Source organism: Lupinus angustifolius, unplaced genomic scaffold (assembly GCF_001865875.1).
Source record: "Lupinus angustifolius cultivar Tanjil unplaced genomic scaffold, LupAngTanjil_v1.0 Scaffold_203_33, whole genome shotgun sequence".
NCBI lineage: Eukaryota > Viridiplantae > Streptophyta > Magnoliopsida > Fabales > Fabaceae > Lupinus > Lupinus angustifolius.
In genome coordinates, this window is record NW_017726866.1 from 22,554 (window position 1) to 44,131 (window position 21,578).

The window sequence follows — 21,578 nt, forward strand, 5'->3', positions numbered from 1 at the left end:
TTGGCAAATGTTTAAATTAAAAGTGGCTCTACAAATCAAGCTTAGAAGGGAAATTAAAGCTGCAAGCGAACATTCATTGCTAAATGTAAAGAAGTTTATACAAGTCCTAATTGAACATCATAAAAGGAATATGATTGTAATTGTAGTTTGATATCTCATTTCTTTTTCTTCCTAGAAGAAATCTTTGGGGAACAAATACAAATAAATTATTTTTTTAAACAAAAATAAGAAAGAAAGAAAAAGCAATGGGTGTCACAAGCAAGCATTCTTACAATCGTAAGAAAGCACTACACAGCCTTAGTGACTGAAACATTCTCATTCCTCTCCAAGTTGACCTCTTGGCATTATGATTTATAATGGATTTCTATAATAGTAAAAGATTGAAGATTTGTTTTGTATTCATATTAGAGTTTATGAAGCAACAAGACTATTTTTTAATGGGGTAAGGCCTCAGTGGATCATCAAGTATTGTATTAGACAAACGGTCAGATATTCATTTTCTGAGAATAACATTTGTTGAAAGAAACAATTACATATCTCAAAAGAAATTAATTCATTACTCATATAGTGAGAGAATATCATTGATTATGCAAAAAATATTAGAGTTGATGACAAACTATGAGGAAAGTAGGAGATCAATTAAGAAATATGATAGAGAAATAGAAAAAAAAGATAATAATAAAAGTGAAAAGTAATCTAAGTTTGGGAATCAAATACTGGCTTGTTATATGAGACTAAAACACGATAATACATAATTATTTCATAACAATTATAATTTCTGATAAAATTTAACACGATGACAAATTAAAATTAAATTAATTACAATAAATACTAAATAAAATTTATCATCAATATACATTTGATAAAATGACTTCAATAAAATAAAATGAAACTTGGAAACAACGCAATAGGTTCAAACAGCTAATGAATAAGGATCATCTCCAATACAAGAGAGTGTAACCATTTCACACTTTTATTGAGATTGTTTTCACCTTAGAAGCAATAACAAAGACTTCCCTCTACTGTACTAGATCATTACTCCCATTAGAGCACACGACTAAAATGGCTCATCAAAGAAAAAACAGAAAATAAGATTTCCAAGCTATAAGCCGAAGCCTTCTAACTACACTAGCATATAGGTCACTTGATGATAATGAGTCATGACCCACAAAAACTACAACAAGAAAAGAGTGCCACAAACTCAAGGCCCACTGGATTTGCATAAATTTTTTTGTATTTGTAAATGGTTGACTATTTTTTCATTTTTCTTTCTATAAGTTACTCAAACCCAAAATATGAGGACAACATTCTTGCAAGCAATTTGGAAAGTTCTTTTGGGGACCCTTTGTGTTTACACCACAAGCACTGTACTTTGTGGGGTACTATTCATGCTTTTATAGGATAGGGTAGCATATCAATGTTGCAATTATAGCAATTTATATATGGGACCAAAATTTCTAGCACTACCTAGTCAAGTGCAACTAAACATGCAAAGATTCTTTAGTATTCCTGACCAGAAACTATGTACCAAGTTCAATTTTATTTTGTTGTTGCATGAGACTTTCTCATACGTTTTTATAGGATGTTATATCAAGTATACAGTCATGGTTCGAAATATCAGCTGCTATTGTATTGTAGGGTCTACCGGTCCTTTTTCTATTCTTTTTATTTTGTGTTAACCATAAATAAACTGATTTATTTTGGTGCGTGGCTCCAACAAATGATATTCTCGATAATACATTATGGGCTTTAACTTTATAATTATAATGTTCATTCAGCGAGTCTTACACTATTTTATCAATTATTTATTGGTGTTCTTTGTAATAAAGTTTATTCTCTTGACGCTTTTAATTTTCATCTCTCAATATATTTTTTGAGACCGGAGTAAAACAAAATTTTAGAGTAATGTTCTATTTTTTAATTTTAAGTAATCTGGTTTACTTCCCATGTTATTCCGGTTTAACCGGGTTTAGCACAGTCAGATCGGAATATTCCCGGTTCAAAGCGGTTTAACTCTCGTTCGATTAATACTGCTAATCAGAGTCGTTTTCAAGTCCGATCAATGGTTAAACTGATCAGACCAGTTAATATGGTATGGTTCTCACAACCCTAGGTGAAACAATGTTATTTAAAAAAACAATTTGGCAAATGTTTAAATTAAAAGTGGCTCTACAAATCAAGCTTAGAAGGGAAATTAAAGCTGCAAGCGAACATTCATTGCTAAATGTAAAGAAGTTTATACAAGTCCTAATTGAACATCATAAAAGGAATATGATTGTAATTGTAGTTTGATATCTCATTTCTTTTTCTTCCTAGAAGAAATCTTTGGGGAACAAATACAAATAAATTATTTTTTTAAACAAAAATAAGAAAGAAAGAAAAAGCAATGGGTGTCACAAGCAAGCATTCTTACAATCGTAAGAAAGCACTACACAGCCTTAGTGACTGAAACATTCTCATTCCTCTCCAAGTTGACCTCTTGGCATTATGATTTATAATGGATTTCTATAATAGTAAAAGATTGAAGATTTGTTTTGTATTCATATTAGAGTTTATGAAGCAACAAGACTATTTTTTAATGGGGTAAGGCCTCAGTGGATCATCAAGTATTGTATTAGACAAACGGTCAGATATTCATTTTCTGAGAATAACATTTGTTGAAAGAAACAATTACATATCTCAAAAGAAATTAATTCATTACTCATATAGTGAGAGAATATCATTGATTATGCAAAAAATATTAGAGTTGATGACAAACTATGAGGAAAGTAGGAGATCAATTAAGAAATATGATAGAGAAATAGAAAAAAAAGATAATAATAAAAGTGAAAAGTAATCTAAGTTTGGGAATCAAATACTGGCTTGTTATATGAGACTAAAACACGATAATACATAATTATTTCATAACAATTATAATTTCTGATAAAATTTAACACGATGACAAATTAAAATTAAATTAATTACAATAAATACTAAATAAAATTTATCATCAATATACATTTGATAAAATGACTTCAATAAAATAAAATGAAACTTGGAAACAACGCAATAGGTTCAAACAGCTAATGAATAAGGATCATCTCCAATACAAGAGAGTGTAACCATTTCACACTTTTATTGAGATTGTTTTCACCTTAGAAGCAATAACAAAGACTTCCCTCTACTGTACTAGATCATTACTCCCATTAGAGCACACGACTAAAATGGCTCATCAAAGAAAAAACAGAAAATAAGATTTCCAAGCTATAAGCCGAAGCCTTCTAACTACACTAGCATATAGGTCACTTGATGATAATGAGTCATGACCCACAAAAACTACAACAAGAAAAGAGTGCCACAAACTCAAGGCCCACTGGATTTGCATAAATTTTTTTGTATTTGTAAATGGTTGACTATTTTTTCATTTTTCTTTCTATAAGTTACTCAAACCCAAAATATGAGGACAACATTCTTGCAAGCAATTTGGAAAGTTCTTTTGGGGACCCTTTGTGTTTACACCACAAGCACTGTACTTTGTGGGGTACTATTCATGCTTTTATAGGATAGGGTAGCATATCAATGTTGCAATTATAGCAATTTATATATGGGACCAAAATTTCTAGCACTACCTAGTCAAGTGCAACTAAACATGCAAAGATTCTTTAGTATTCCTGACCAGAAACTATGTACCAAGTTCAATTTTATTTTGTTGTTGCATGAGACTTTCTCATACGTTTTTATAGGATGTTATATCAAGTATACAGTCATGGTTCGAAATATCAGCTGCTATTGTATTGTAGGGTCTACCGGTCCTTTTTCTATTCTTTTTATTTTGTGTTAACCATAAATAAACTGATTTATTTTGGTGCGTGGCTCCAACAAATGATATTCTCGATAATACATTATGGGCTTTAACTTTATAATTATAATGTTCATTCAGCGAGTCTTACACTATTTTATCAATTATTTATTGGTGTTCTTTGTAATAAAGTTTATTCTCTTGACGCTTTTAATTTTTTTAAAATATATACAAACTCTTTAACGTGTTTTTTTCTTTAATAATAGTATTTTTTTTCACTCGTTAATTATTTTGTTTTTTGAAATGGTTGACTCCTCAATCTTTTTATATAAAACATTTTTATATTAATTAAATACAACATTCTTGACATCTAAATAAACATTTATTTTTCTTAACATCAACACTACTGGTGAGAATAAAAATATGAAAATGGTACCTTTTATTAGCATTTATTCAAAAAATTAACTTTATTTTATTTTTTATATGATAAATACTTTTTTTTTCATATGATAAATACTTTTTATTAAAGTAAATAATCTAGTTTTCGTATCATTATCATCAACTCTTAGGAGTGATGTTAAGAAAACTGGAAATTAGGAAAATTTGATAGTAAGCTGTACAGGGAAAACAATCTTATTTGCTGAGAAAACTTGAAAAGGATGAGGACTAAATGGGAATACAGAAATTCGGAATATTCATCATTTACATATCCAAGGACAAGAGTTCTAGAGTTGATTGCATGGTAGAGTTTGATGACTTATTGTTTTTACATATTTACTTGCATTTGCTTTTTTTTCTTTTTAGTTTTTATTTTTTGTCAGATAAGTATGATCGTTGAATTTTTTTGCTAAACAAAATGTATTAAATCAGTACAAGGAGTGCTAACCCAATACAAAATAATGATAAAAAATCCTTACAAAGATAAAGTAATACAATGTATTGGATCATTACACCAATTAGCAAAAATTAAAGAGGTTGGAGTAACTGCGGATAGGATCCACGTCCAAGATCTGACCTGAATCAAATCTAAAACATGCACATAACTCATCAGTTTATATAAGAAGATCAACTCATTCAGCATGATCGAGATAGACCACACAACCGTAAACTACAACATCCTTCACAAATTTGAACATTTTGAATTAGTTCTAAGTGCCTCATGCATAATCAAAGATTCAAATAAGGTTGTAGGAATTATAGTAGAAACTTGAATCCAAGAATAAAAGCATTTCCAAACATTAGAGGCCAAATCACAAGATAGAAATAGGTGCTCAATAGATTCATTATGGTTCGGACAAACAACACACTTAACATAATCAACCCTATGAATAACTTGTCTTTTGAATAACTCCACCTTAGTGGGAAGTCTTTGTCTAATTAATTTTCAGGCAAAACAAGAAATTTTCAAAGGCACACAATTGATCCAACACTTTTTTAAATATTATCTAGAAGTGAATGACTTTAATCCACTTGAGCAAGATAGGCAGATTTAACAACATACTTTTCTGATGGTCTAAGCTCCAACTCCATTTGTCTTCAACATCCTTTTTGCACCGTTGGGGTTGAATGAGAGCAAATAAATCCCTCGCCAAACTTTCTTCCCTTCCAAACAGCTCCCGACACTAATTGATCTCCACGGCCAATGTTGAAGTTGAATCATGATCCTCATGATAGAACTATAGAAGAAGAAGAATGATGATGAACTTGTTTTAGCCTTTTATTTTCTGTTTGGGCTTTTTATTCCTTTAGGCTCAGTTTCTGTTTTGTTTCTGTTTTTAGTTCTTCTGTTGGTTAAGTTAGTTAGGCCAACTTTCTATAAATAGTTGTGTACTCTTTCTTCTTCAATGAGCAAGGATATAATAATAAGAGAATTCAAGAAGATACTTCAGTTATACTTGCAACGGGATACCATGTTCTTTAATATGGTATTAGAGCTTCTAAGCCCTAATACTCCATTCTGTCGCTGCCAAAATTCACAAAGTTATCAGAATTGAAATCTTCTTCTTCTTTTCCTTCGAGTTCATAACAACATGGAGAATAGAGCCATTTAAATGCTCAATCCCTTGTAAGATCCTTGTTCTCATTACTACATGAGTCCTAATGAGAATCCAGGTGTTGTCCTTGTCTCCAAACCTCTCAAAGGTGAGAATTACCATTCTTGGTCTTGTGCAATGTGGATGTCCATCAAAACAAAGAACAAACTTGAGTTCATCGATGGATCACTCCCTAAACCTTCAGTCGAAGATCCAAACTTCAAAGTGTGGGACAAAAATGTAACACTTTGGTGGTTTCCTGGCTAACTCAATCAATTGATACTTCAATTGTTCAAAGCATCCTTTGGATGGATACAACTCTGGAGATTTGGCAAGATTTGCGTGAAATATACTACCAAGGTGATATTTTCCGAATTGCAGAGCTTCTACGAGAAATCTATACCTATAGGCAAGGTAATCTTAGTATAGCTGCTTACCACAATCATATTAAAGGGCTATGGTAGGAATTGGATAACTTTAGACCAATTCCTGGATGTTCTTGCACACGCAAATGCATATGCGATCTAATACCTACCATAAAAGGATATAAAGAAAATGACTAAGTCATTTGCTTTCTCAATGGTCTTAATGACCAATATGAAGGGGTGAGGTCACAAATTATTTTGATGGACCCACCTCCCACTATTAACAAAGCCTTTTGCTTATTAACTCAACAAGAGACACACATCAACTCTCAACTTGGTGAGCCAAGAGTTATGATGAATACTTCTAATAATGAGAATTATGAGAATGAAATTGGGAGAGATACAATAATACATAGAGGAAGAGGTAGATAGAGAACATACCAGACAGGAAGAGGCATAGGCAAAACTGGGAGAGGAACCAAAACCTGCACCTTCTATCACAAAAATGGTCACGATGTTGATCAATGCTTCAAGAAATGTGGATTTCCCTCTGGCAATTTCAAAAACTATGTTGTTATCAACATTGGAACAAATGAAGTTCAAGTTTATGACTCTACCTCTCAAGATCAGGCGAAGGGGCCAACCATTAAGCAATAAAACCAATGGAGTAGCATCAGGAGTTAATATCACTCCACATCAACATCAGACCCTTCTATCCATATTGCAGCCTAGCATCACACACAACACAAACCAATTTGCTACACATTCTGTAGAACAAAATGAAAATAATGAAGGTATGACACACATATTATATTGCAATACTAAAAATCTTGACTGGTTTCTTGAATCAAGGGCACCTGATCACATATGCCACACCCTCTCACAATTTCAAACATACAAGAAAATCAGTATCATTTTTGTCACATTGCCTAATGGCAGTCAGATGTCTACCAATATATCAGGAAGTATCATGTTTTCCTCTCATCTTTACTTAGTTGATGTATTATATATACATTGTTTCACTTATAACCTGATTTCCATATCAAAACTGATTGAAACATCTCATTGCCAGCTAACTTTTCTTAACAATGTTTGCCATATTCAGGATCTTCCATCATTGAAGATGATTGGTGTAGCTGAATTGAGGAGTGAATTATATGCAATAAGGAACCATGTGAAGACCTTAACCATCATACACAAGACAAACTTCAGTAATTCTGTTAATAGCTTTAATACCTATGATATTAATGCTTGGCATAGTAGATTAGGCCATCCTTCCCATAATAAGATGTTAGAGATGCAGAAAATTTTCCCTACCATTTCTTGTACTAAAACTATTGATCCTTGTCACATTTGCCATTTGGCTAAACAAAGAAACTTGACCTATGACAATAGGATCTCTAAGTCTGCTTGCAATTTTGATTTACTTCATATGGATATATGGGGGCCCTTTGTTACTCCAAGTACTTTTGGTCATAGATACTTCTTGACAATAATTGATGATATGTCTAAATTCACCTGGATTTATTTCTTAAAACTCAAATCTGAGGTGCCTAGACTCATTAAGAATTTCACTTGTCTTATTCAAACTCAATTTGGTATAACATCAAAGTGTGTAAGAAGTGACAATGGAAAGGAATTTTCCCTTCCTGAATTTTATGCTAGCAAGGGAATAGAACACCAAACAAGTTGTGTTGTAACACCCCCAACAAAATGGGGTGGTTGAGAGAAAACACCAACACATACTTGGTGTTGGAAGGTCTTTAATCTTTCAATCCAAAGTTCCACACTGTTTTTGGAACTATGTGATGACACATGCTGTTTACTTGATCAATAGGCAACTAAGTATGTATCTATCAAATAAGAGCCCTTTTATGTCTTATATGAGAAACTTCCTAGCATCATGAACCTAAAGGTGTTTGGATGCCTTTGCTATGCCACTACTATCACTTCCCACAGAAAGAAATTAGACCCTAAATCAAGAAAGGGTGTTTACTTGGGGATAAAAAAGGGGTAAAAGAACATATGATTTTGGACACCATGACTCATGAGATTTTTGTCTCTAGGGATGTCTCATTTTGTAAGCATATTTTCCCTTTTTAATGAACTAATGGTACTGATCAAGATCCCAAATTGACCCTACCCAACAATGTTGACTTTGATCCAAGGTGCTTTGAGAATATCAATGAGGAATCAATCACACACCATTCTCAGGATCATGTTCAATCTGCTAAGACTTGTGAAAATATAGTAAATGATCTTAGTTTTAATACTCAGCCTATTGACACCACCAATGAGGACAATACTGTTCCTAGTGACTCCAATAACCTTAGAAAGACTGTTAGAAATAGGCATAGACCTCATTATTTGCAAGACTACCATTGCAGCCTAATTGTTTCCACTTCTCGGTCAACCTCATCAAAGTCTTCAAAGGAAAGGTATCCCCTGTACAATAGTATATCTTATGAACATTTATCTTTGGCTCACAAACATTTCTCTCTTAGTATATCTTCTTATGTTGAACCTAAGACTTATAATGATGTCATTAAACACACTTGCCGGAAAAATGTCATCCAGGAAGAATTAAGACCTCTTGATCAAAACAACACTTGGATATTGACTACTTTACCTAACAACAAGACAACAATAGGATGCAAATGGGTTTTCAAACTAAAGTATAAGCCAGATGGATTCATTGAAAGGTACAAGGCAAGACTTGTTGCCAAGGAATTTACCCAAACCGAGGGAGTGAACTATATGGAAACTTTTAGCCCAGTGGTCAAAATGACCACGATCAGGGCAATCCTCGCTTTAGCTTCAGCTAACAAATGACATTGCATCAATTAGATGTCAACATAGCCTTCCTCCATGATAACCTAATAGAGGAGGTTTATATGAAAGTTCCTCAAGGACTAATAATTGACAATCTCAACCTTGTGTGCAAACTTGAGAAATCACTCTATGGGCTTAAACAAACCACTAGGCAATGACATGGCAAGTTAACAGGTTTTCTCCTACAAACAGGTTATGAAAAAATCTTTGTTGATCAATCTCTATTCATTAAGTCCACTAAATTCAGTTTTACATCTATACTTGTACATGTTGGCGATCTTGTTTTAGCAGGCAATAGCATAACTGGATTTAATAAGATCAAGCACTTGCTTGATGATGAATTTAGCATAAAAGACCTTGGACAATTGAATTATTTCCCAGGGATGGAAATTGCTAGGTCCAATAAAGGAATTTCCTTGTATCAAAGGAAGTACACCCTTGATGTGCTTGAGGAAAGTGGTATGCTGGCATGTAAGCCTTGCTCTACCCAAATGAAATATGCAGGAAAATTAATCAGCATAGAAAATAGAGTTCCTTTGGATGATCCAACCACTTATAGAAAGCTCATGGGTAAACTTCTCTATCGAACTCATACTAGGCCTGATATTAGTTTATGTATTGGTCATTTAAGCCAATTTGTCTCCAAGCCTACTAACCTCCACTATGAAAGAGCCAAGAGAGTACTAAGATACCTTAAAGGTTCAATCAGTGTTGGAGTATTCTTTTCTACAGATTCTGATTTCAAGATAAGAGGATAAACTGATTCAGATTGGGCAGGATGCCCTGACTCCAGAAAATATGTTTCAGGATATTGCTTTTACATTGGAAATGCCCTTATCTCATGGAAAAGCAAGAAGCAGTAAGTCATGGTAAGATCCTCTGCTAAGGCCGAATACAGGGCCATAGCTTTGGCCACCTCTGAAGCTTAGTGGTTGGTTTACCTCATGAAGGACTTGAAGATTCTTCATCCAGAATTGATTGCCTTGTTTTGTGACAATGAATCTGCAATCCACATAGCTGCAAATCCTATCTTCCATGAGAAAACCAAACATATTGAAGTAGACTGTCACTTAGTGAGGGAGAAGATACAATCAAGCCTCATTCACTTACTCTTTATTCTAAGCTCTCTCAAACAACCGATATACTAACCAAGGCATTGTCTCCATCTCTTTTCCAGAAGCTTTACTCCAAGCTTGAAATGTTAAACATACACATTCCAACTTATGGGGGGTATAGAAGAAGAAGAAGAAGAATGATGAACTTGTTTTTGCCTTTTATTTTATGTTTGGGCTTTTTATTCCTTTAGGCCCAGTTTCAGTTTCTGTGTTGTTTCTGTTTTTAGTTCTTTCGTTGGTTAAGTTAGTTAGACCAACTTTCTATAAATAGTTTTGTACTCTTTCTTATTCAATGATCAAAGATATAATAATAAGAGAATTCAAGAAGATATTTCAGCTATACTTGCAATGGGATACCATGTTCTTTAACAACCAAACATCACCAATCCACTTTCCACAATCTGTCACAAATATCCTACCATTCAAAGCTAAAAAGAAAAGTCTAGAGAAAACCTCCTTCAAGGTTTGATTTCCTACCCAAATGTCAAGCCAAAAACAAGTCTAATATTATTGCTTTATTCCTGTATATCCTTCTTAGTGTACGAAATTGACATTGTGTTACTAGAACTTGAGGATCAATAATCCATATATTTTGGTATCTTAGGCCAAATACATATTTAAAGCCTAATTTAATATATAAAAAATATTATTTTCATTTAACTCCTCTATCTTCTTTAGTTTAATTCCATTTTCAAAGTTTGATAATCATGTGATAATATATCTTTTTTTCTTTTGTTGAAAAGAAAGTAATAGTTTATCACTTCATCATTTAATTACAAATCAAGTCTTAGGTATCTTGATTGGAAATAAGAGCTCGTATTTATTTAAGTACCTTAAGTGCATAAGCTATAATGAAGATTTACATTAATTTTTGCGGATATAATTCTTATCTATTTTGATAATCCATTTTTGGATGGTATTTTGATGATAGATATTCATCCAGCCCTGCCCTTCTCACATGCAGGCCTTTATGGGTTTTTTGGTTTGTCTTATATGGGCTTGGGTAACAAATGGCAAAAAAGTTGAGACAACACAAACTTTTCTATAATCGTTTTATTCATCTTCACCCTAAGGTTATGTATGTGTAATTTTCTCACAAATGCTTCAAAAAGATAAATAATTTTTTAATGACAAATTTATCCTTTTAGTTATAATGAAATTAGACTTTTGTTATTTAAAAACAAATGAAAACACAAACACATGATAGAGAAGATTCTTGTTTCGGTACAATTTGGACCCTCTCATACTTTCCTTTCTTACCTGAACCTACAAAACTCGATTAACATTTTTGAAATAAGCTTCATAAGGCAAATATCATTAATTGCATACGTGATCTTAGACCATGTTCGTGTTTTTCAGGAAAAATAACATGTAAGGTCACATATGGAATTCCTTCTCATACCTCACCTGTCACACACAAGTTATTGTAACATCTTGTGTAAATATTGCAGCAAAAACATGGACCATGAACCCTAAACCAATATGGTATAAATTGAGCATTTTTGGTGCAATAAAAATTACCAATAAGCAAATAATTGGATGATGGGAAGTGATTTGAATGATGTTGTGAAAAGATGTATAATGGCCGTAAAACCGTTTTATTTTCCCATCCATACTATATACTATATATAAAGTCAAAACTTGAAATAACTACCACCATAATTCTATTTTCTTATTTTTCCATTAATATTTTTATTTTTAAAGTAAAATCATATAATTCGAAATAACTGTAATTATATTATAATTTATAATAAATATAAAAATTATAACATAAAATACATCTAATAAAGAACATTTTAATTCATAAAATAAGAATGTGATGTAATCATATAATAATTTTACTATTTTTGCCCTTAACAAATTTTAATTTATACAAAAAAATCATATAATTATATACAATCATTAGTAATATATTAACCACTCTCTCACCTTAATTTGATCATTAAAATTAAGAAAAAAATGTAATATAAAATGCACTAAATAAAAATTACAATATAAAGTATATCCAATTTAAAAATATATTCTAATTTACTAAAATAAAATATATAAAACTTAAATATTTGATATCAAAACTCTGTTACCACGCTAATATCTATAAAAATAAAAGCCATAATTGAAGAATAAAATATAAAGAAAGGAAGATGAGAAAGAAAAGATAGTTTTACTCAATTTCCATTGATTGTTCATAAGCTCTTAGGACATCAATTATTTTCACCTCGGACAAGTTTTATTACTCTTTCTTTCCTTCTCTCTCACACAAAAAAGAATACAACATTTATCCAATTAAACGTGTTACTTATTATTATTAGTTGAAAATTTAATAATTAATTATTTTTTGACTAGTCACAACTAATCACATATTTTTTGAGACAAAACAAATTACCCTCCATAGCTGAAATATATGCTAAAATAATTAAGACTGGGTGAAAACACAGAAAATATAATCAACTTAATAGTTAATATAATAGTGATATGATTACTCATAGTTACAAGTATAGACATTTACAAAAGGCTAACTAATCCCTCATCATCTCTTGGTCAAGATAGAGAAATGTCCTAGTTCATAAGAAGGGAAGGATACAAAACATAAAAGATACTAATGAGGCAGAAAATAAATTAAAGCTAAGTCCACCATACTAATAATCATAAGTAAATAAATAAAATGGAGCCATGCTTACATGCCCAATAATATAGCCCATTAATATTATATGTACATCTCAACGTGACACTTTTGTGACGCTTTTTAGGTTTATAAGGCAAATTACTGATATGTTACCCCATAAACTGAAACATGTAACATAAGTGTCATGTTGTGTGATGTACATAAAAACATTTTTGAATAATATATGCACTATTTAGTAGTATTTCATAAGCTAAACTAGCATGACCACAAGGAGTGTCCCATGTTGGCTTGATCAACAACCAAGTCCATAGCAAAAAGGGACTTGGTCTGAGAAGATAGGACCCTACTTGATTGGTACAAATTCTCTGATGATGAATTTGATCCTGCATGAGGCACTGATTGGTGCTGCTGATTTGATGAACCTGAGAATTGGCGCATTCTCATGTGCACAACTTCTGCCTGTGCCAGAGCCAATTGAGTCTGAAGCATATCAACCTGTTGCTGTAGAGAGGATATGGCTCCTACACATCCATAGACAGGGTCCTTCACCCTTGCATTTGCTTCATATACCATCGAACTAACCGCGTCGAGTCGTTGATATTCTGGTAATTCCTGCCAATTTTATGTAGAAATAAACATATATAGAACACATAAGAACATGTATTATTAGAAATTAGAATTACAATCTCTAACACACATACCAAATCCAAGACTCATGTAGTACTTCTAAGTTCTAACTTATGCAAGTTGTTACAATAAATTTGAAAAGTTACAAATTTGTCCATATTTTGAGCAAATTATTATATGTTAATATGATAATATATGTCATAGCTAATAAGAAAAATATGTCATAGCTAATAAGAAAAATATGCTAACATAATATGTCATGAAGGTGTCATGCTTACAAAATAATTAATCCATTAATTAAACATTAATTTATTTACAATATGAAATAGCTTTTTGTGGGAACCTTTGTCACTTTTGGACATATTAATAGATGTCTCTATCAATGTCATCCTGGTTTTAACGACAGAAAAGAAAAAGGTATGCATACTGAAGCCATTTTTTCTTTTCTGAAATAGCATTCTACAAGGACTCCAAGACTAAAAAGCCAAAAGGATGGTCATAAAGAGAAATGTTGAACAAATTGGGATACATATAACCATAAGCAATAATGCATGTTAACCACGTTTTTTTACTTTATCTTCTCAACACTATGTGGCTTCACCAAGTAATAAAGCAAATTTATATAAGGCTGGTCCTTTGTCTTGTGGACTGTAGGACCATATAAACTGTAACTGACCACTATAATAGAAGTAAATGTTGGAGAAAAATAAGAAAGAAAATCCCTTTTGTTTTGGGACCATGTCATGTCCAAGCCAAGTAAAAAAAGTACTGGTCCAAATGGGATGAAAATTATTAATGGAGATGATCTGTCTTACTTTTGAAGTTCAATTTGTATCTCAATCCAATAAAAAAATGATACCTAATTAAAAAGAAAATTTATATAAATAAAAAATAATTTTTCTATATTATTTAGTAGAATGTATTTAGCTTGGAACATGAAAGTATAAATTTTCTAGGACATATATCCTGATTGGAAAATTAAATGTCTAAGTCTGGTGACATGCTTATTATTACCCTATATCCCATGTTAACATTTTTTAGCTCAACTAAACCACCTCAAAGCTAGATTTGGGCTCATACCTTGGTGGGGTGAGCTTGGGAGTCTTTTTTTACTTGAGAGTCTATTAATGAGTTAAGTTTTGAAGGAGAATGCATGAAAATGAAAAACTTTAAAATTATGAAATTCATTTGACAGATAATTCTAAAAATTTTTCTTTCATTTCCTTATCCTTCTAAATATAACTCACACAAATCTTAATAGTATAGAGTCTGGTCTATATTCAGCCAATTCCATCAATATCCTGTACTAAGAAAATTTGAAGTATGTAGGAGTACTCCCAAAGTCATGAAATACATGGGAGATGACTTTGAAGTCTTCCATTTCTTTTCATTCCCCTCCAAAATTCAACTCATAAATGGTGAAATTAGTATTCCTTTTCAAGTCTTAACAACGCAATGCAGTTAAATAACAATATTTCAGATCCTAGAGCAAGTTCCAGTTGTAAACTTCACGTTTTAGACAATTTGCTTTGATTGTGAGAGAGGTGTAATAAACTCCCACATTAGATGGAGAATAATAGCAAAACATAGGTGATAAGGTGAAGCGATAAAAAGGTTGAAGGATCAAATCGCATAATATTGTACTAGTGTATGTATGAACTATGAACAAAATGACTTTTCTTTTCAAAAAATCCACATTTGCCTTCCAATAAGTTGCTGAAGAAAAAGTGTTCTACTACTATTTTTTTCATGAAAGTGACAAAAGTATATGATAGAGATATATTTTGAGGGTGCATCAGAATTGAACCTGTAACATTTTGTTGACATTACTAGCCCCGAAAACTTTGTGTACACTCCCAAACTTATAAGGCTCATCAGCAGGGAAATAAGGAGCAAATACACAATCCTTAGCACATCTTCTTCTAAGAAGCTTGCATGCTGCACATGGAGACATTGCACTTTGTTTTCTACCACCCTCCTTCATGTTCTTCCAAGTTGAAGAATAGGTCAAAGTTCTAAGCACTTTGAGACAGTAGAAAAATAGTATGAGGTAGTTAATATTCCAATTTGAAATAAGGTAGGGTTGCTGTGAGAATTGGAAATGAAAGAAAGCAAAGGAAAAAAGAGAAGTTGAGAGAGGGAAAGGTGGACTTAAGAGGGTAGTTGAGATGATGTTATATTGAGACCTTATGTGACAGAAAATCTATTAAGGGTCCCACAAAAGAAAGAGTCTCCAGATTTTGCAGGACATAATCATCCTTGTTGATAAGATCTTTTGCCCCACATGCATATCATTTTTTGTCTTATTATTTATTTTATTCTATGATTAATAAAATTTGATGGCTTCATATTTCTAAAAGTTCTTCTGAAGTTAAGGGGTTTGGTTCTGATTCACAACACAATATCAGTATTTGTTTCCCACTTTAACTGACAATAAAAGTTGATAGAAATTGTAATGTTAGTTTGCTGCAGTACTTTTCTCTTCTCAGTAAGTATAATAGTCATTTTTTTGTTGGAAAAAGTTGAAAACTTGCATTCCAAAAACAAAAACGTTCAAATTACAACAGTACAAGGGGCATACCCCCTAGAAGCCAATACAGATTGGTGATGTTTTTTGTTTTGATCCAAAAATTGTCACTTGTATTCCATTTCATTTTCAGGATCCATACTAGGTGAACACAGAAATAGACCATTTTGTGTTATGTAGTAGGATTAGGAAATGAAAAATTATACTTCCATGCTTCTTTTAGGGTGTAGGAGGTCACTATAGAAGAGAAATAGAAGTGATTGATGATATAATATAGAAAAGAAGAAATAGGAAAGATAAAGTGTAAACGAGAGAGTGTAGAAATGAACTTGTAGTGACATGCAATGGATTATCTCATGCAATTCAAGATAAATTAAATGAAGAATCTAAATCATGCAACATCAATTGACAAATTTAATTAATAATACAGCAACTAGAGTATTTTTATATATCAAGTCAAATTAAAGGTAAGCAAAAGAACAAGTTCCTAGTCCGAGTTTGAGCAATATTAATCTTCATCATTTGTTTTTAGTTTCTTTATGGTATGATGTAGACAAGCTACTTCAAAATGTTTGTTCACTTCATTCATCTAGGAACAAGTTCCTAGTCGATAGTTATGAAGAGTGCCCTAAGGTTATTTGAGATGATCCCGGTCTTAATTAAAACAAACATCACCAAAAGAAATCTGATCAGGATGATCGTTCCCGTGGATGACATCGAAACCTTATCCATCACCTTAAATTTTAAGATAAGCAACCAATCTTTCTCTTAGTTGGGCATTCTTGTGAGATGAACCATAGGAAAATTGAAGTATGGAAACCCATTCTTGAGAGACTCCGATCAAGACTCTTATCTTGGGAGAAGGCTCATATCTCTTATGGAGGTTGTGTTGTTCTTATTAATGAGGTCTTATTTGTCTTGCCTACATACCTTCTTTCTTTCTATAGAGCTCTAGCTACGGTCGTGAATTCTATTGAGAAAATCGAATTTGACTTTCTTTGGGGCGGGATCGAAAACAAAAGGAAAATAAATTAGGTTAAATAGAAAAATATGTGCAAAGAAAAATTTGGTAGAGGGTTAGGAATTAAAAACATACATCTTTTCAATCTAGCTATCCTAAGGAATTGGAAATGGAGGATTCAAATTCAGAGTGACGGCTTTTGGTGTAGAGTCTTGAAGTCTAAATATAGACATGCAATTGTTGGTCATCCAAGGAATATGCATTTATTCCACAACAAAAATATTCTCTTTGGATTTGAGACATCTACAATCTAGTTGTTAGGGGAGGAGCACCATGCGTGGTTCTGGAACGACATCGTGAGGAAAGTTGGAATGGGAATAATAACAGATACTGGAAAGATATCTAGTCAGGATTTGGAAATGTTATGACAAAGCACAACACATTATTCAATTTAAGTTAGTATAAGCATGCTCTCATAAGTGACCTTGGAAGATGGTTTGAGAAATGGGAGTGGAATCTAACTTAGTGAAGACAACATTTTACTTGAGAACCTGAATTAATAGATTCTTTGTTGCAGAACATACAAAATTGTGCAATACGGAGACATACAAGAGACTTGTGGGTGTGGGTTCACGACAAATCGAGCTTATATTTAGTCAAATAAGCTTATAAGCTCCTCACCAAAGTGAACACACTCAAAGCAGTAATATCAATCTCCTTTGGACCTTAAAGGCACCTTTGAAGGTCACTGTTTTTGGATGGAGACTCTTTCAGGATAGACTGCCAACTATGGAAACATTACTTAGAAAGAGAGTTGTTCCATAAGAGAGATGAGATCTTTTATATAGATTATGTAACAACCATCCTGAATGTTCTCATCATCTCTACTCTTCTTGGAGGTTTACCTATTTAGTATGAGAATCAATCTACAACTTGTTAGATCTTTGTATTATACTATCTCGAAAACCAAAACACAATTTTACTATCTATATGGTATGCCAATTAACAAAAAGTGTCGGAAGTTCTGGAGTATCATATGGTTAGCAACAGTTTGGTTTATCTGACTTGCTAGAAATGATTTCATCTTCAACTCAACTCAAAAGTTGGTACAACATGTGGTAGAGGAGACAGAGGTGAAGTATTGGTTCTGGATCATTGGAAAAAGGGGAAGATAAACAAAATCTTATTCAAAGTGTGATGTCAATCTTCGCATAACTCCTACAATTTTACCCTCATTATTGATATTTCTTTTAATTTTGTTTTTTACTTATTAACTTTGCTTGATTTTTATAATATTGTGTACAAGTACATTTTTAATAAAATGCCTTTTGTAGATAAAAAAGTATATTTCAAGTTTGATTTTTTTTTGTAGTCCCTACTACTATATATCATCTGTCTAGCATTATTGTCATGATATTTCGTCTAACATGCTTGGTGGAACTAACTTGATCTAAATGGTTAGCCCAAGTTTTTTAGTCTATCCAAGGCTTATAAACCACTATTCTCTCATTACATTCTTCAATTAAAAGTTTCATTTCACAACACAACACTTCCATGTTGTGGTATTCCATCATTTATTTGAAGGCTAAAGTTCCATTCTCAAGGTGTTTAAGTGGTGAAATTATTATGGTGGACATGGCATGTGGTTAGAAACATTTGTACATATATGCGTATTATTGTGACTCAATGGGCCGGAGCAGGCATGAGAAATTAAATCAGCGTAGATCTTACTTGCACATACTATTGATATATTGAAGTGGTTGACAAGTTAAATCATGTTGATACGTTATTACCCATGATAAAGACTGATTAGAATATGTTAACTACACAAGTTTATTCATACAGAAGAAAACAAACACTAATTCGTTATCATCTAATAATCTTAACCGCATGAATAAGTGAGCTGCGTGGGATAATTATTTCCTCCATACATTTTCATATTATTTTAATAAATCTTATTATGTTTTCTTTTACTATCCTTATTGTAAGACTGAAATTGTAACCAAGAGGAGGTGAATTAGTTGACTTAAAATAATGACCACTTTTTCTGCAAAATCGAGAGTTAAAATGCAGCGGCAAATATATGCAGAAAATTAATAAGTAAAATCAAAGAGATAAGGGAGAAGAGAGTACACAAGAATTGTATATTAGTTCACCTTCTTGTCCATCGAAGGCTACGTCTAATACTCTTGCAGCACAAGAGATTTTTTCACTAAAGATTATGAGTTGCAATTACAATATCTCACATCGAGATTTCTATGTACCTTACACACTCCTTAATCCTTATTCACTTTTGAAAAACACATTTCCAAGTAATTCTAATCCCCTTTCTTATCACACCTTGTGAAAGAAAGTATTCTGCAATAATAATGAAGAATGTACAACAATGGCGGAATTGTCTTTACAAGTATGAAAGTGATATAACTTGCAATCCACACAACTCTTTAGTATACTTAGTAATAATGCTTTTTATAAGTTTGTAAACTTGAAAGACTTTCACTTTAAGCAACTTCGGAAAAATCAACTTTAAAAGTTTAAGAACTTGTTGCAAAAAGTGCAAAGAATAATTTCAGAATAAGTATAAGAGCTTTTGAAATTTGTATGAGAGTTGTGTATAAGTTGTATGTTTTGATTATGGGTTTTAATGTCTTTATATAAGCTTTCCAATCAGCCAAAATGTCTCTTAGAAAAGCTAGGAATTGATTGGAATGAAAACAAGTCTTTTGGATTGAAACTCATTCACTTTGAATTTGAAAATCTGATGCAACAACTCTCAGTAATCGATTACAGCATTGAGTAATCGATTACTCAAGTGTTCTGTACAGTGTGTATTTAATTTTGAATTAGAGTAATCGGTTACTCACTTTGAGTAATCGATTACTCAACTTTAATAACACTAGTAACTTGTTACGCAAAGACAATAATGGATTACTCTGATCAGTTTTAAGTTGGATAACTCTTTTCTCATACTTGTAACCTGTTACTTAGATGAAGTAACTTGTTATCCACTATTTTTGAATTTTTTTTAAGTATTTTAAAGTGTTTCAATTTTCTTACAAAATAGTTTGAGCATTACTACTATTGTATAATTAAGAGTATAGGATAGAAGTATCTATTTAGACTTAGACTAAATGTCTTGAATATCTTGAAGCTTGAATCTTCATTGTCTTTATAAGTATTCTTCCTTTTATTCTTTTTGGTGATGTTGGATCAAAACCGTGCCAAAGCCAAGAGTAAAATCTTCTTTACACTTACTAGGATTGAGATATGGATGGACAATATTTTCAGCATGCAAGTGATATTTTATTTTTAATAATATCTTTGTCTTCCTTTTGTGTTACTTAACTTGATCCTTTAAGTTACATTGTTGGGTTTGATATCCACCTATACTATTATTTTATGTGCTTTAGATTTTTCCAATGATCCATTATGAGATACTGACGCAACTTTACACGCAAATAGACAATATAGAGAAAAAACAAACTAGGCTAAGATGATAATTCTAAGTAATAGGATCCATATGACTGACTAAAACTCTAGAAGTAAATTGTAGAATATAAAAATTATTATACTATATATGTGCATGCATGTTTTTTTTCGTAAACTTAATGACTAAAAATTATTGTTATTGTGAAGAACTTGCGTTGGTCACCAACTAATCCTGAAGTGACTTTAGTTGAATTATCTAATCCTTGTTCACTAGAATTATCCAGATTTTCTTAATCTGTATGTTGCTTACTAAAATTGTTTAGCGCGTATGAATTAACTTATCATTGAAAGTTGAAACAGCTTGTTGGAAAGGAACGTCCATAAGCAGTAATAATGTAACATCCATCGTAGATTCTTTTTCCAAAATACTTCACCGACAACTACAATAACACTACTGTTAGAGAATTGTGTGCTAAAGCAGAAAATAAGAGAGGAGTATTCAATTCACCAAAGATTCATTTATATTCAGAGTTTTACAAAACCTTCCTCTTATAGCAAGTGCCATAACAGAATTAACAGAAATTCAAACTAACAAACCAGAAATAGAAAGTATTGCTAAACTACCAAAACAGAAACCAAAAGAGCTTGGGGCTTGGGTTATTGGGCTTTCTTCAACACTTCCCCTTAAGCCAAGCTACCAAGTTTCTTCATGCCTATCCTCTTCCTTAATTCTTCAAATCTGTTAACCTTTAGAGCTTTGGTGAATCCATCTGCAAACTGAGATTCAGTGTTGCAATACACAACCTTTAACTTCTCCTTGTTCACTAGATCTCTAAGGTAATGAAACCTTATTTCTATGTGTTTGCTCCTTCCATGACTTACTGGATTTTTTGCTAAACTGATTGCTGAGATGTTATCTATGTTAAGCTGCAGTGGAGTCCTCACTTTGATTTCCATTTCCTTTAACAATTCTTCGAGCCAGACAGCTTGACATGCTGCATAGCTTCCAGAGATATACTCTGCTTCACAACTTGATAATGCAATTACAGGTTGTTTCTTGGAGCACCAAGAGATAGGTGCATTGTTCAACATGAATAGGTACCCGGATGTGCTTTTTCTTTCCACTAAATCTCCACCATAGTCAGCATCAGCAAACCCAATCACCTCTAATTCAGTTTTCTGTCTTCCAGCTGGGAACAAGATTCCATAATCAGATGTACCTTGTACATATCTCAACACTCTTTTGACTGCTTGCATATGTGACTCTTTAGGACTACACATGAATCTA

General features: G+C 32.3%; 1 protein-coding gene across 1 annotated transcript; it reads right to left on the reverse strand.

Annotated features, from left to right (window-relative positions):
• Positions 1–12,733: 12,733 nt before the first annotated feature.
• LOC109340585 (LOB domain-containing protein 4-like) lies at positions 12,734–15,502 on the reverse strand. Its single transcript, XM_019578308.1, has 2 exons — positions 15,181–15,502; positions 12,734–13,358 (listed from the first exon to the last, which is right to left on the reverse strand). Exons 1-2 carry the CDS (start codon positions 15,355–15,357, stop codon positions 13,002–13,004), a joined length of 534 nt encoding a protein of 177 aa, XP_019433853.1. The 5' UTR covers positions 15,358–15,502; the 3' UTR covers positions 12,734–13,001.
• Between the last annotated feature and the right edge of the window lie 6,076 nt (positions 15,503–21,578).